The 17,268-nt window shown below is 41.6% G+C and overlaps 1 protein-coding gene and 1 long non-coding RNA gene across 2 annotated transcripts; both read right to left on the bottom strand.

Moving 5' to 3' along the window:
- Window positions 1-2,376: 2,376 nt before the first annotated feature.
- Window positions 2,377-16,717, bottom strand: LOC128500987 (riboflavin-binding protein-like). Its single transcript, XM_053470359.1, has 7 exons — window positions 16,593-16,717; window positions 14,753-14,911; window positions 14,503-14,602; window positions 11,702-11,830; window positions 10,871-10,979; window positions 4,885-5,111; window positions 2,377-2,762 (listed from the first exon to the last, which is right to left on the bottom strand). The coding sequence occupies exons 2-6, from the start codon at window positions 14,889-14,891 to the stop codon at window positions 4,887-4,889; spliced, it is 702 nt and encodes a 233-aa protein (XP_053326334.1). The 5' UTR covers window positions 14,892-14,911; window positions 16,593-16,717; the 3' UTR covers window positions 2,377-2,762; window positions 4,885-4,886.
- LOC128500989 (uncharacterized) lies at window positions 12,673-13,760 on the bottom strand. The gene is made up of 2 exons (XR_008354966.1): window positions 13,130-13,760; window positions 12,673-13,069 (listed from the first exon to the last, which is right to left on the bottom strand). It is a non-coding gene; the product is annotated as an uncharacterized LOC128500989 (long non-coding RNA).
- Window positions 16,718-17,268: the final 551 nt, after the last annotated feature.

The raw sequence follows: 17,268 nt of genomic DNA, 5'->3' as shown, positions 1-17,268 counted from the left end.
ATTGCTTGTCATATAAGTGATTACTATTGAGAAAGAATACTAGGTTATCTTTAGTCTGAACCCCGAGATCTTTGAGTTGATTTAATGTGTTATTGATACTTTCAAAATCTGATATCTGACAGGAATCGAGGTCTCCATCTCCTTCACACTTTTTGCTCTGGTGCATATAGATACTTTTCTAAACCATTTATCCAGTATGTCCCTATAATAGAAGTAGTTTTGTGCATGGAGCTTCATTATCCACCAGGGGGAGCCAGAGATTCACCTTATAGCACATATAGCAGAGGTAACTTTATATCCAGTGTATATTAAATATGAGCAACTCCTAGAGCCATCTTAGTTGGGCAAATCTTTCAATCAATAGATCACCAAAGATAAATGTGACTTTGATAAAGATGTGTCTTACTTGCTATTGTAGCAGGACAGCACCAGTCCCAGGTTTACTAGACATGTAACAATCTTGCAGTAGTAATCTAATCGCACCAGCAGATGGTCCTGGACTATAGGCTACCGCTACCTCCTGTGACCGTCCTCTGGAACAAGGTGCTGCTACCTGCTCAAATTAAATGTTCTAAATAGTTAAAAATCATATGAGTGCATTTGATTCAGCTGTATTGATCTGCAAGTGTTTGTAGCCATTAAAAATGATGTTTCTTTTGTGTTCTCAGTTTGTTATCCTAAACGGACAAGTCGTCCTTGGAGAAGACAAATTCTTTGCCGACCTTTCATTTTTAGGCAATAAATGTTATGGCTTCCTACATTAACTCATCACTATCTTCTGTCGTCTTATTGATTATTCAAAAGGTTTCAGCATTTTAAATAGTTTTGAGGAGCTGGAATACTTATAAAACTTCACCAAAATCCTAAAAATATTTTCCTTTTATAAGAACAGTGGGATCCCAAGGTCTCAAGGATAGAACCAGAAGACTTTTACATGCAAATGTCTGATTCACAAACATCAGGGCATCTGTAACATATTATTGCAAATAGAGAAGTCATTGCAAGATCCTTTAGGACTTTGTTTGGACCAGCAGTGTGCGTCTCAATACATGATACTAATAATTAGATGGATTTGCAGTGTATCAACACATTGCATGTGAGTGAGGAACACAGATGGTAGGAACATATCCTTGCGTGGCAAGTTCTTTGTGTGTAATGGATTCGAATGTCTGATTATTCTCAGTTACGTCATTGTATAAACACATTTCTGTGCCATCAGTTCTTGTGTTCTGACTAAAGGGATTTTCATTGCATTCTCTCATTTGAACCAGACTACAGACCATCCCAATCCACTTTCCCTGGCAATCGTCACAGCCTGTTGTGGTCCCAACACTCTCTGCAGAGCCAACGCGTTTCACTTAATCCTTTCATCTCAAAAGAATTTAAGCTGATATACAAATCCTGCATTTGGACTGTCCTCTCCCGTCATTGTTGGTGTCTTGCTTCCAATCTTATACTCCTTTCCCTTACACGACTTACCCAAAACATCTGGAAATCAGTCCCAGGCACTGCCTAGGACAAACTATGTCACCTTCAACCCTGCCATGCACTTGATTACAAATATAAGAGAGAACCTGGTCAGGGTGCCCTTACCAGCTCAGCACCCCTGGTCACCTTTATGATGAGACTGGATCTGCTCAGTACTTTGTAATAACCTGCCTAAATAACAGTCTTCCCGTCATCATCATCATCATCATCCCCCTGTCCCACATTCTTTTTACCAGGGGTTCCCTAAGTGCCCAAATTTCTTTCTTAACAGTAACCCTTTAGACAGGGTCCTCACAACCTTCTGCATTGGTTTGTCTGTTAAATACTTCGACTTATTATTTTTAGGGTAAAAGAGTTTATTGGACATAAGAGACTATATGAGAATAATAAACAATGCTTTTAAAGTCCATAGTGGCATCAACTTTAAATACCCCCCTTACAAATCCACCTTGTGTCTGCTTCATCATTAGGACAAAAGGACCGACCCAACATTTACTGTAAGACTTTTATTATAGATGAGGTCAGCTGCCTAAGGCTCAGCTCCAGACATCTAACGCGTAACTGAAATGCAATGGCTGCTAAACATCTTTAACCAGCTATTTGTTTGATGTATTTATACAGAGAAGCTTTTCAGGGTCAGCTACTTGGTGACGATTTTATGGTGGTCCGAAGAAAAGATCTCTGAGGTCAACAAAGCTCTATTTTGGTTCAATAAAAGGAATCAACTTCGACTAAAGAAACCATTTTCTCCTAAACTAATAAAGCTATAGCCATTGTTCTTGTTTATGGTGGTGAGTGATTTAAGCGTCCCCTCGAGAGACAAAATATCGTTAACTGTAATAATATGGGCTGACTTTCCACTTTCTGTACGAAACAATACATCCACAATGAGATTAAAAAATCATTTAATATCAGAGATGAACATCAGAAAAAAAGACCCTCCTGGTAAATGTCTCTTCACTGATTGTGGACATTCTATGAACACAAATTAAAGGGAACGTTTATTTCAACAGCTGATTTTATTATATTGTTATTGGTAAAGCAGTAAAGATAGTGAGCCACCGTGTTTGTGTCCATGCTGAGCCAGATGTTCACAGATGGATCTTCTGACTGTTCCATGGCTTCATGTGGTGGCATTGGGTAAAACGTTTAATATTATTTTCTGGATTTTTCACCAATATCATGTAAACTGTTCATATTATTCACCCCAACAGGACTTTACCAAAGTAGGCAACTGCATCTCCACCGTGGATTCATTCCATTGCATGCCACACCTGGGGAGGGAAGGGAGTCATCTCAATGTTATTGGCAGATATATAATATTAGACATAGATAGATATTTTTCTAGAGATTGTTCACAAAATTATACATTTTATCCTGGCAATTCTCTCTCTCTATCACTCTCTTTGTCTCTCTTCATTTACTGCAAAAACCTCGCAGCATCTCCACCTACCCCTGCGACAAGTGCAGAAACTTTCAGTTTTTAGTCCGCTGACATTACGATGCATACAAGTTTTCCTAAAATATTGCACACTGTGATGTCATGAGCGGTCTTGATGCAAATGAGAGCAAAACAGAGAAACATCTACGGAAAAAAAAAGCATATTTTTTCCATAGATGTTCCCGTAGTGCTACTGAAATTTTCCTGCATAAAAAGGGGGTACAAACACAGTTAGCTAAAGGCACAAGGAACCCTAGGGCTGGTCGTGCTTTTCCATTCTGCTTTCCTGGGAGATACCTTTATCGCAAAATTGCTAGAATTTGACACATTTATGCATAAAGTATTTATGGTTAAAAAAACTTTTCTTACAAAAGTAGTCGTTTTTGCTACTAAGATAGTTCAAGGTGCTGTTCTACCTACACTACTGAACTTAACACCTTTAGAACTAAAGCCAGCATTCGAAGAATCATTCCTAGTTCTGCTTAACGCCTAAATCCTTTCCAGAAATTATTCCTCAATCAAGTAACTTTTTTTGTGTCATTCACCTTTTTGCAGGGAAATTTATCAAGTGACACAAAAGCAGACACTGATTCAGAGGAACAACTAAAATGACAGATTTGTTGAGATTTATTTGCTTAGCATACCATACCCCCCCCCATGCCCAAAGGGGTTGACGTCGTGATTAGAAGAGGAGCTGGGGTGTAGCCAGAGGCAGGTCTGGCAATAGGGGGCCAATTAGCAGAGTGGGAGCTATGATTTCGATTTGCTTTTACAGCACAGACGTTAGTCGACTGACCAGCTCTGCAGGCCGCTCATCAGATATCCTCTGATCTCCCCAACTGGTCCACAATCAACACTGCCTGCAAAAGCACTGATGCAGCATGGGGGGCAGCAGGACAGTGTCTGAAACTCTGGACTTGCCCGTGGGAAATAGGACACTTGTGGGGTATGATATGCCAGAGTGTGCAATTAATGTTTTTCCGCTTAGTGGAACAGCACCTTTAAGAAACTGATCTACTGAGCAGAGTTCCAGAAGGGGAATCAATACATTTCTTCCTCCCCTGTGTGATGAAATAAGGTTGTGAAATGCTGTGGAATCTGCTGATATGAATGAGATCTGTCGCCCCGAGCCCCATTCTATGTAGGAGTCCGCATCACCCTATTGTGCCTTTGTTTAAATCCCAGCAAAATGTGATGCAAAGTTTGCATGTCAATGACTAAGCGGGGCAGGTCACTCACAGCGAGAGAATATATAAATATACTGTGATTTTGGTACTGGAGCAAAGATCAAATAAATGCTTACAATCTGGTCTTTCCTGAATGCAGAGACTTTATGTCCTAAGGCAAAGCTTAAACCGCCAGCGTGTAATGGAGTGTTTAACCGAGTCGGTGATAGCAAAGAATGAGTCAATTAAACACAGAAAACGCCGTGCAAGTTACGTGTATGTGAAGGGAGCGGATGGTACGACGTAGGAAGCTGCTGTGTGGCTCAGTCTTGGCATATTTTAATACCAGCTTTTTAACTTAGAATTTGACGGCAGATAAGAACCATTTTGCCCATCTAGTCTGACCATGTTTCCTGCTGTGAAGATTTAAACCATAATCAGTTATGGGTCTTATCCTAATTTAGGAGCCATAAGCCGATCCCATACATGTGTAAACCCCCTCACTGTATTACCCACCATCACTTCTGTTAGGATAATGTGTGCCGCCACCGAGAAGAGAACAGCGCAATGATGCCACCGGCTGCCCACAAAAAGTACACAAGGGTCCACGGGTCCTAGAGGGACCCCAAAGGCTCCTTGGTGCACAAGTGGTTCCTTTGATGCTGGTTCTAATGACTAATGAATTTTGGAATATTACTAGCAGTGTTTTTTGTCGGCCCCCCTACCGTCAACCTTACAGGTGCACCCCACAGGCTTAATTAGAGATTGTTTGAACTAGTTCTTACTCACACTCAGTCATCCTCTGCATCGTCGCCCTCCTTCTTGTCTTGTGGTTTCTGCAGTCTGGCTTTGCAGGCCTCCTTTTCGCTGCTCTCCTCTGATTTGTCTTGATCCAAAATGTACTTGATCACATTTTTATCCGTCGCAGTCATGTCCAGGCATCGGCACGGCGAAGAGGAGACTACAAAAGATTCATCCCATGCACTCTGGCATAGGTCGGTGCCATTCGCGTACATCTAGTGGAGATAAAACAAAAAATAAGTACAAGAAAAACATCAGAACACAAAGAAAGAAACAAAAAAAATCACTACACACATCCAACCAGCTTGTATAATTGCAAATTGATTCTCTGAAGATTTTTTTACATGTCCTTATCAATAAATTTATACTTAGACTAGTAAACAAACAAAAAAGTGCTCTTAAATCCCCCTAAAGGATCTAAACAACTGGTCCATGATCACCGAAAGCAAGAGAGCGATCCAGCTCGGAGGGCAGCAGGACAGAGCCTGATAATCTTGGCTGTTCCGCTGTCAAATGGAACAACTCCCACCGCACTCAATAGTATCCGACAGACCTCACGTCACACCGCTCTCTGGAGACTGTGCCTCTGCACACAACATTATCTGGCAGCCTCCTTCCACAGCATTATCTGGCAGCCTCCTTCGCAACGTTATCCAACATTCCCCCCCAACAACATTAACTGGCACCCTCACCCTCTGTAGCGTAATAAAACAATAATATGTTTCTAAATTGGTTTCTTTGAACTTCTAAATAATAGCTTAAACTTTGCCTGGGCAAAATGCAGACCGTCTAACTCAGCTAATCAACACCAGCCAACAGGCACAAAACAAATGACCGTGTCTCTGAATTAGCAGTGAAGCCTGGCAAACGCCTTCCTAATCTTTTACATCACTAATACTTGGCTAATCTGCCCAAACTAATTTGGTAAATTCCCTAACTCCCTGTCTAATGTTTTTTTTTTTCTTACTGCGCTTATTAAGCCTTTCATTAGGATAGGAGGTTACCCCACACGCAATCAAAGGATTAAATACATACACGCTTTGATATTCTGTTAAGAAAACACTTTAACACTTTCATTTCCATAAACAGATAAACAGTAACTATTGTAGATATTATGATGAAAAAATGTATTTATCCCGATGAATAAGCTGGGACTGTGTTACCAATATGTAGCCACTATGTTACCAGTCTAACTGGTCTATGGGCTGGATTTCCAGTTCTTAGCGCTCCCCCGCGGCACCCTCGGCTACATTAAACACCAATTCCCTGGCAATCACTAACCAGTTTCTGTAGCTCCAAAGACTTTTATCCTTTAGGCAAATAGTTTATAGGTGTTGTATTGTGGCATCAACATAAGCCCAGACTGCTTGCCTTTTTGAGTCAGCTCATGTGCAAACACAAGGTTTTTAGTGACTAAACCCCTTACTAAGTAATCCTTATTCTCCACTGATGGCTAGTAGTTAAACGGCCTGTGTCTGCCAGAGTTAAAGATCCAGAGGCTGAGTTTTTTGCCGTTTAAAAAAAAAAAAACATCTATTCTTGCTGGCCAGCGATCAGTCAACAAGCTGCTGGCAGAAGAGCCGCAGAACAAACATCTCCATGTGTTTACGGCACGAGAGAGGGAGCCAAGCGGGAACTGCCTGTGCTGAGAACTCTCTGGCGGATGATCCACGCTCGGTATAAACAAAATGCAGGAGCCTTGTTAAGGAGTAAATTAAAACTTAATAATAGATTATTTACTGCAAGTTGAGTTGGGGTGCAATAAACATGATTCTCGAAAAGCAAAATTCAGAATAGACCATACTGTATATACCGTGTACAAGTGCCTGTAGTAGCATGGGCGTAGGAACCCCTAAAAATCTGGGGGGGATAGCATTTTTTCTGGTAGGGTATACCTGACCATTTCACCAACAGGGACTTTATGACATCACATTATAAATACATAGACATTAATATGAAGTTGGTCCCCCTTTGCCTCTATAACGGCTTTCACTCATCTGGGAACGATTTCCACAAGATTTTGGAGAGTTTCTGTGGGGAATTTTTGCAGCCATGCCTTTATGGACCTTGTTTTGTACACTGGGGCAGTCATGATGGAATAGAAAAGGACCTTCCCCAAAACCGTTCCCACAAAGTTAGAAGCATAGTGCTGTCCAAAAAGGTATATCACCTACAGCTCATAAAACGTTCTACTGGATGAATGGGAGAAAATTCCCACAGAAACAGAAAAATCTTACAACCACAGATGGACCCCACTGGACCCAGCCACAGAGACTACTATGATGTATTGAAGGATCCATCTAAGACTCCTAACACGTCATGCACACAGGAACATATCCACACACTTAAACACTTGAATAACATACACACGCACACAATAATACACCCCAAAACATTCCCACCCTAATATACCTAGACACATGCCCACCATAACACACCTGGAAACATACTATCATACCCATAAAAACAGATGTGCACAATAACAAACCCACAAACATACGCTATCACACCCAGACACGCAAACACATCCTTCACTTACTCTGCCTACCCCTAGATTAACTCGTGGTGCTTTGTATTAGTGATGCCCTAGACCAAGTAGCACCCCGAAATATTCTCTTGTGTCCGAATGCTGTGACATACAGTGACACACATACTCATTTTAACCAGAAATAGGCCTGGATTTAACCCTAGGTGCCCCTGAGTTAAACATGTGTTACAGGGAATCATAATCTTCCCTTTAAGTACGACATGCCTGCTCATACACACATATACACTATCCATACACACATATACACTATCCATACACACATATACACTATCCATACACACATATGCACTGCCCTTACGCATGCCTGCCCACAAAAACACACACATACACTGCAATTGCCTGCACATACACACTTGCCAGTACTCACACATATGCACTACCCTTATACACGCCTGCCCAAACATACATAAACTGCTCACACACACACACGCCTCCCCATAAATATACACTGCCTTTGCACATACTTACACAGACGTATACACTATAAGACAAATACACTCCTTATATACACACACATATACACTGCCCATACAGACGTACACATATACACTGCCCATACACACGTACACATATACACTGCCCATACACACGTACACATATACACTGCCCATACACACGTACACATATACACTGCCCATACACACGTACACATATACACTGCCCATACACACACATACACATATACACTGCCCATACACACATACACTGCCCATACACATATACACTGCCCACACACACGTACACATATACACTGCCCATACACATATACACTGCCCATACACATATACACTGCCCATACACACGTACACATATACACTGCCCATACACATATACACTGTCCACACACACGTACACATATACACTGCCCATACACATATACACTGTCCACACACACGTACACATATACACTGCCCATACACACGTACACATATACACTGCCCATACACATATACACTGCCCATACACACGTACACATATACACTGCCCATACACATATACACTGTCCACACACATATACACTGCCCATACACACGTACACATATACACTGCCCATACACATATACACTGTCCACACACACGTACACATATACACTGCCCATACACACGTACACACGTACACACGTACACATATACACTGCCCATACACATATACACTGCCCATACACACGTACACATATACACTGCCCGTACACATATACACTGTTTTGCACATCAGACTGCCCCCTCGTTTTGCACATCAGACCCCCCCTCGTTTTGCACATCAGACCCCCCCCTCGTTTTGCACATCAGACCCCCCCTCGTTTTGCACATCAGACCCCCCCCTCGTTTTGCACATCAGACCCCCCCCTCGTTTTGCACATCAGACCCCCCCTCGTTTTGCACATCAGACCCCCCACTCGTTTTGCACATCAGACCCCCCCCCTCGTTTTGCACATCAGACCCCCCCTCGTTTTGCACATCAGACCCCCCCCTCGTTTTGCACATCAGACCCCCCCCTCGTTTTGCACATCAGACCCCCCCCTCGTTTTGCACATCTCTTACCTTTCTCTTCTTCTCTTCTGCTTTCTGCTTGCTCTTCCTCCTCCCCTTCTGGTGGTTTGCCGCTCTAGTGCAGTGCAGCTGCGCAGAGCTGTTTCTGCTGAGCGCCGGGGCTGGGATATAAACGTCATATCCCATCGCCCGGCACTCAGTGACAGACAGCACACCGGTAAGTGTTGGACTGGTTAGGGAAATCCCCAACCAGTCCTGCACGCTGCAGCTGCTGATCGGGCAGCTGTGCACCGAGGGCACTGGGGGGGATTGCTCTATTATCGGTCCCCCCCGCATGATTTCCTGGGGGGGATCTGTCCCCCCCGTCCCCCCCGGTTCCTACGCCCGTGTGTAGTAGGTTAGGATAAACAGCGATGTATTGCAGCTCAGGCTAACTCGGCCTAGTCCACCTGCGGCAAAACCAGGCGGCAGAGAGCTGAGGCGACCTCTTGGGCAATCAGGCCATTGCCACTGCTCAATGGGCCACTTACAAAGCCAGCCCACTTACACCATGAAGGACTCCTTCATCCCAGTCCTTCATCCCATAGAAAGCCAACATTCTAACTACTTGTGAATTGATTTGCATGATTAATCCCCCTTTTTACACAACACCTTGCCTCTGGAAAGAGCTGATTGGTTCTGCAAGGCAAATTATGAAGGTAAGGAAAGAAAAAGTAACTTTGCCATTTTTGCCACCAACTGCTCTAAAAGTCAGCAGAGGTAGAAGAGCACCCTGGAGGACGAGGCGGAAAAAAACAGTATTCCCAGTAAAGAAAGTATAGTTAAAATTCCGCTGGGAGAGATGAACTCTAGATGTCTCTGGGTATGATAGGCAGAAACATGAGCTTCATCCGCACGAGGACGTGAGTCTAACACTTGGAATATTCCGAATGGTGTTACTCATAGTTTTGGCCTCTAGTGTACATATGAGAATGTCTCAGCGTGAGAACTCGAAGCCATCTGACATCCTCAAGGAAGCATGAATATCCTAAACATTTTCTAATGAGTCACTCAACGGTATAACTAGTCACTCAGCTGCCCTGCCCCGTGGTAACTGTGGAAAATGCCCTCCAATAACTGGATGGCCACTAAGCCATATATAGTAGTAACGGGCCTTTTAGACGTGGCTCATACTCCATACCCTGATAGGGGAATCGCAACACCCTGCAGAAATAAAGCCAAATGTAGACATTTACAAAATCAAGCTAGTGAGTCGCTGATACATCACCCTTATCCAATTAGTAATAGCAGCCGCAGGGGGCATATTCAATGAACACCACCCCTCAAGTCTCAGCTACCTTCTGCTAGAGCAAACAAAGTCTATCGGTCCCAGGGAAAAAATATTTCTCTGTGTATCCATGTATAGAATGAAGTAGTAGAAGCGTCTTATAGCAGGCATTGCAAATATCTGTTCTTACGGTTTTAGTGATATAATTTGGCCATGGACAGGATAGAAAAAAAGAGTCAACTTTGGGCTACTTGGCTTTACCTGCCCCCCCCCTTCCCCAGCCCCTAAGGTGCCAGCCCTCCCCGTGATCAGTCATTCAATATTAAGTTTTTGATAAACTTTTGGTATAAGTTGCATCCTCCTGAAGTATCGGGTTAATTTTTGAAGAGTCTTTTCAAGTCAACTTTAACTTTACTCAAGTCAAACCTCTCTGAATAGACAAGTTTCTAGGACTTTTCATAGGAATATATTGTTATTAGTCAAGGCGGCTTGGATCAATTCAGTATTAAATGTGGTCAATGGGGCAGTTTTTACAAACTCGAGCCTTTGTAAACGCTGTAATGCACTTTTGCTACCATTGTTATCTAGGTTTTTCAGAGATGTGTTAGTGTATTTTAATAAAATAATTAATAATAAAATGAGAAACTGGGAGAGAGTTCTGCTCCTACCTTATTGAATGGGATGCATTCGTTTTTACAGTGGTTTCCATTTTCATCAATAATCCAGTCAAAAAACCAATTCCGTGCACAGATCAGGTCGGACTGACAGGCTTCAAACCTGACGGGAAGAGCAGAGAAATATTGGACTTAAATTGGTTTCAAATTTGGCCTGCAGCCCACCGGCAGCACTTGAGCTGAACCAATGCAAGCCACACCGTGTGAGTGTTAGTAAGACATATAGCTGTAGGAAAAGACAGAGCTTCTTACATCTTGGTACATTGTATCAAACACAGAACCCAAGTATGAGTTGGAAGACTATTTTTACCCTAAGTAACAGTAGCTTTATGGATCTTTCCCACGTTAGGGAAGAAGGACAAAGACCCATTTATTGGATGCTTTAACTGTGAGCTTCCTTTGTGTCATTTTATGTTACTCTTTTATATGTCAGTTCCGGATTACTGGGATATGGTGAGCTGTTAAAATGGCCATAATGTTCATGGACCATAACATCTCAGGACCTCTTAAGCAAGACCCCCAGAAATGGCACTCTATGAAACACAACCCTCCATGCCAAGCGAAAGATACATTCCAGCTGTCTGCAAAAATGTGAGACAACCCTCCATAATCTACCAGGGACATCACACAAGCAAACTAAGGGGGTAGTGGTATTGGCACGCATGGGATTGTGGAAACAATGAAAACATGGGAGCAATGAGGGGCACCTAGGATACCTCTCCCACATCCCCACAGTGTCCCCCATCGAAACCCGATTGCTTATTTGTCTTTGTGTCCAATAGTGGATGGTGTAACACAACGGGGCATCCATATATATTCACTCACCAGCTGTCACAGAAGGACTGGCAGATGGGAACATGCCGCAATGCATAGGATTTATTGGGGTGAGCCCAGTGAGATGATAGTGGGGAACACTGGTAGAAGCATTCTAACTTCTTCATATAATCTTCACAGCTGTAAGACAAAGCAGGGAACTCGGTTACTGAGTCATGGGTACCGGGTCTTGATAACTATCCCAATTTTGTCAGGGCAGTCACAACAGTAGGACTGATGTCCAACCAAGGAATGTTTTAAGATGGTTCTCTCACCTAAAAGAAACATTACGCTTTAATCAAAAGAGCATACAAATATAAACACCATGCATTAACAACGTTTAGTGCATAGGAATTCTTAAGAAAATGGAAATATTTTCTAGTATCTAATATTATCTAGTGGGAACCCCTCTGGTCCTTGAGCATTTTGGGCACTCGTGGATTTCTCTCAATTTGCTGTTCTCAGTGCCACTCGTTAAAACTTAGAAATATAGAATTTGACGGCACGTAAGAACCGTTCCGCCTGTCTGTACCTTCCCCCCTTACTGTTTTAACTTCTACCACCTTTCCTGGGAGGCTGTTCTATCCTGTGAGTAAAGCACAATCATGCGCACAACTGTTATATGAGATGAAAGTAGGAAAACAGCTTATTCCCTGCAGCCGAGGCAGGAAATTAAAGAGGAAATATGTTATTACAAATACAAATCATAGCATAACGTATAGGCAGGATTTAATCACCTTTTTCTCTATTTTCTATCTTTTTCTAGTGCCGGAGCCCCTCCATGGTTTTTTTTTTTTGTAACATTAATGCTAGCAAGATGACATTTGTTCATTATTGTCTATGCGCTAGACCAAACACCAGTGATTAGATACAGGTTTAAACTGAAACTCTTGCCTCTTCTTCCTGCAGGAGATCAGGAATTCTGAGCTATTCAGTACAGACTCTTCCTTTTCTGTGCATTATGAGTTATATCTCATTGGGGATTTTATTATGGAATTATTGCTTGCATGACTGCTGCGGGAGTCCAACGCTATAAATATTCATCATCCCCATGTGCTTTTGGCTTCACAATATTTATAGCTTCCCACAGTCGGCCTAAACTACATGGAGAAACCACAAGAGTTCCCCATGGGAGGATTATACCCTACACGCCTGGATACACTTCATTACTGGGTTATAGGCGTCTTATCCTGCCAGTTTTCACAGAGCACGGCACCGTGCGTTTAACTCTCCTGTGGCTGGTCTTATGTATCCCAAACTAAAGTACCCTATAGATCATAAAGTGTATGTTTTTCAATAAATACAAGAACGCTTACTTCGTAGTTCAAAATGTACTATATAGTTATTCAAATATGTTATTGAAATAAATAAGAAAAAAAACTAAATGTATAAAAAATATAAAAGTATTGTTAATGTTATTGAAATAAATAAGAAAAAAACTAAATGTATAAAAAATATAAAAGTATTGTTAATGTTAAAAAAATAATAATATGCATATGTTTGTTATTCGCCTTCATAGGATTGTTTCTGTACTGATGCTACAAATAATAATAATTATAATAATAATAATAAAATTGACATATATATATAATACGTATTGATGTTATAACCTTAAAAAAACAGGGTTGCTTCCTTTGCAAGATAACATATTTTCTTTTTTGTTTTTTTTTTCTTTGTCTCCATGATCAGGAAAAAGGTTAAGGCAATTTGGGAACGGTGGCAATTTTTTACATATAAATATGAATCGCCTTTTCTTGGGCTTTCAGCTCTAAAACAACACATTGAGTATTCCCGCAGAGAACGGGTGCAGATGGCCAGCATAATTACCCCTCTCTATCAGTCAGACCCATTATGTTAGCTCTCCACCTTCTGCGGCTACGGTTAGTCTCTCGAATATCTGTGTCCCTTGGCTCCGCAAGAAGTATGGGAGGGTGGCATTTAATAATATAATGTTAACCCTTTGGGTGACTCCACCTAAAGAAAAATTCTATGCATGCTACCACGGCTGATTGTATCGTAAGTAATGTAAGAGATAACACTAAGAGATAACACTTGAGGCAAGATAACACTTGAACCAAGGTTTCCCTGTTTAGGAGTGTATATATTGTGATATTGACAGCATATGTGATGTGTATGTCTGGGAAGCTCTTAGGGAAGGCTATCCAGAGCTCTCTCCACTTGGTAAGTGAATTTGCATGGGGTAGGGCTAGCCATATGTATGGGTGGGGGAAGCCCCAGAGAGCGGGAACTGGGCTGGAAGAATTGGAAAGGTGGCAGGTATTAGGAATTACATGGATAGTGATTGATGTGGACATGGACTGGATGTGGCAATACGCTGCTACCCTGCCCTATGAAAAGAAGCAAGTTACCCTCAGTCCCGGGAAGCAGTGCCACAGCTCAATGGGTGAGATCTCCCCAACCGGCCCATTACACTATGGAGGGTGTCTTTATGAGACGGAGTGCCAGGATATGACATTGTATCCTAGAAAATTGTAAAAGAAGAGAAGCTCCAGGCTGTGGCAAGATTAAATATTTCATTTTTAATCTTTTTCCATCCCCTATCCCATCACTGGTTACATCAGCGTTTCACCTGCTGACACTTCAAATGGCAAAAGTAGACACGTTTATTTTAGAAGGTGTAGTTAGAGGCATGTCTATTACCTAAGTTGGCATAAGTCTTAAAATGTTTAATCCTTGCCATGCCACTTGGTACTCTAAGGGGTGATTTGGGATAACTTGTATCCCCGTTACGGGGGGGAGAGGATTAGATCTGTATTGCTGCGGCATCTCTTGATACTGCGCAAGACGCTCACCTTTTGCTGAGGTTCCCACATTTGTCCCAGTAGTAATCATCCCCCTCAACGACAGGGAAATGGGCCAGCTTCTCGGTGAGGTTTGCATAACAACAAGAAGCTAGCGGGAATAAGAAAGGCAGCTGTTTATCTCTAGAAGCGCTAACACGGGACAATCTAAACGGCGTGTTCTAGAGTGTAATTGTACGACGGAGTTCTTAAGATCTTTTCTATAGCCCAACACAGAGAGGTATTAGAAGGCTTTACATACATTCAGAGTACTGGAGGCATTCGTGAAGACCGCTCTCCGGGCTCGGGGACGCTTTGTGATCTTTCCGCTGCAGACAGCTTTGTTGGCAGGACACAGCGCAGAAGTAGCCAGCAACTAGGATTACCAACGCAAGCTTCATATCGCCTAGAACGCCTATAACTGCATGAAAAATAGCATCTCCTTTATACCGTAAATAAGTGAATCTCGGAATAACGCATTTATTTGCACAACATCTTGATTTTTTTGGTTCTTATGAATAAACATGTTTCCAATTCCAATCTGCTCATAAATGTATCTCTGTTGACTTTATTCTGAGTAAAGTAAAACCATCTGCAGTTTAGACCCCGCTGGGTTCATTCTTAAGTTCATTTGAAAAAAAAATTAAGATTGAACTCCATTGAAATTGGCAGAATATTTCATAAGAATACTGGTTGTAATTACAGTAAAATCAGTTTTTTTAATGTTAAAGGGACGGTCTGTAAACTGATTTTGTTTAAATAAACCTGGAGTTTAGTGAGCAGATGATTAACAGTGGTGGTGGTAGATAAGTGGAACAGCCAACCAGCGAGAGTGGTAGAAGTAATGGTATTTAAACATGCATTGGGATAAGCATATGGCTATGTTTTATCGAGATCAAGAACTGATAAAGGTTTAAGTCCTTACATCAGAAAATCAGGCAGACTAGATGGGCCGAATGCTTCGTATCCGCTGTCAGATACTATGTTTCTATCACCGTATTTCCCATGACTCCAGCAAGAACTATCCTGATCAGCATGATTCATAAATCTTTACTGGACTACGTGATAAAAACACAATTTTTTATGGTTTGAAGGCACAGCAAAGATTAAAAAATACGTGTTTTTTTACATTTCAGGTTTTTGGAAAACTTCTGCAATGAGAGTTCTCGCAATCATTTTTTTTTAGTGTAGGGTTCAGACCAAGTTCTAACACATGAGAAAAGATATAGACAAAGGCACATCCTTTCAGCGGGATAATGAGTTTTTTTCTCCTATAAATTCAGTACTATGTGCATCTATGATACATCTAGATAGATGGATAGATAGATGGATAGATAGATAGATAGATAGATAGATAGATAGATAGATAGATAGATAGATAGATAGATAGATAGATAGATAGATAGATTGTAGCCATGGGTCCAGTAGTGTAAATTGAAAAAACAAATGAATGCTGCAATTTAAAATATTACCCAATAAAATGGTATTATTATATACTCTCTCTCTCTCTCTCTCTCTCTCTCTCTCTATATATATATATATATATATATAGAGAGAGAGAGAGAGAGAGAGAGAGAAGTATTTTTATATATAAAGAGAGAGAGAGAGAAGTATCTTTCAATCAGTTCTGCGCATGTTCATCATTTTTTTCTAGCTTTCGCTGTTTTTGTCCCCAAATTAATACTATCGCAAAATGAATTGCTCTGCCAAAACAGTGAAAGTTAAAAACATTTTTTTTTAAATATGGGCAGAATTGATTGAAAGATGAATGTTTCCTGTCCAAACGTTAAAATTTCTACATAGGCATCTTGTATTTCGTCCTACATACTTTATTATTGTAAAGATACATTTTTTCAGCAGTTAAATGAGGTTTGAATCCGTCAGCGATAAATCCGCTGTTCAATGTTCCCCTCGGACAGACCTCTGAAATAACGTATATGACAACTCTTACAATCCTTAGCCAGCTAACTGTAGACGGCAGCTGGAGAGAAGGTCTATCCCAACCCCAGGGACACAAAGATAAATTGTAAGGCAGATACTTTCTAGTCCCAGCGAAGATAGTGGATTATAAATCTTTGTCGCGGACGCCGTGCCTCTCTTACCTCTGCCGGGAGGGATTGTGACGCGTTTCGCTCTCAGCTCAGTGTGTCCTCTCCATAACGCGCTTAAATAAGGGAGTCTGTTTGTTCTCCTTGACTCCCGGTAAACACTGCGGGTTTATCAATAGTTTGCTTAGTGTCATGCTTTATTTCAGACAATCAGAACTTTGAGTTGAAAATATAGATTAGAATCTCCCCATCTGTCCAGCTGTCTGGCCGTAGCCCCACTGTGCCACGACATGTAAGGTCAAGTGACACAACCAAACATCCGGGGGTCCTTCAGCAAGCTGTGTTCGGGGCCCCCTTTCCCTGTACGTTTTCCGTTTCCATCTAAATAATGGAAATAAATGCAATTAGGATCAAAGTTTGAGCTGGAAGAATGAAATGCTTTGTGTTCAGCCAGTAATGAAATATTACCGGCACCATTAATAGCAGATTATGGCAATTCCAAGGAGCCAATGCTGACCCGAGAAGTCTTGGCCCCCCACTAAAACCACAGGTACTCCCACTACATCCAGCAAGGGGGGGCTCCAGGTAGCCATTGTTCCCAGGTATACCTGTATATAGAACAGGAATAAAGAGCAGCTGTCACATCCCCGATTGTAATATTTACTCTTATTTACGACATACGGATTTATTGATAATAGATTATCTAGTGCTAGTGTTAGAGTCATCCAAA

Source organism: Spea bombifrons, chromosome 6, assembly GCF_027358695.1.
Source record: "Spea bombifrons isolate aSpeBom1 chromosome 6, aSpeBom1.2.pri, whole genome shotgun sequence".
NCBI classification, from domain to species: Eukaryota; Metazoa; Chordata; class Amphibia; order Anura; family Pelobatidae; genus Spea; species Spea bombifrons.
Note: the sequence above shows the minus strand (reverse complement) of the source record. Positions and strands in the feature narration are given on the sequence as shown.

Coding starts and splice junctions, on each gene's coding strand:
- LOC128500987 (XM_053470359.1), bottom strand. CDS start 14,891: ATGAAGCTTGCGTTGGTAATCCTAGTTGCTGGCTACTTCTGCGCTGTG. Junction 11,831..14,502: donor TGTGGGAACCTCAGCAAAAG/GTGAGCGTCTTG, acceptor TTTGTCTTACAG/CTGTGAAGATTATATGAAGA. Junction 10,980..11,701: donor CAGTCCTTCTGTGACAGCTG/GTGAGTGAATAT, acceptor TCTTCCCGTCAG/GTTTGAAGCCTGTCAGTCCG.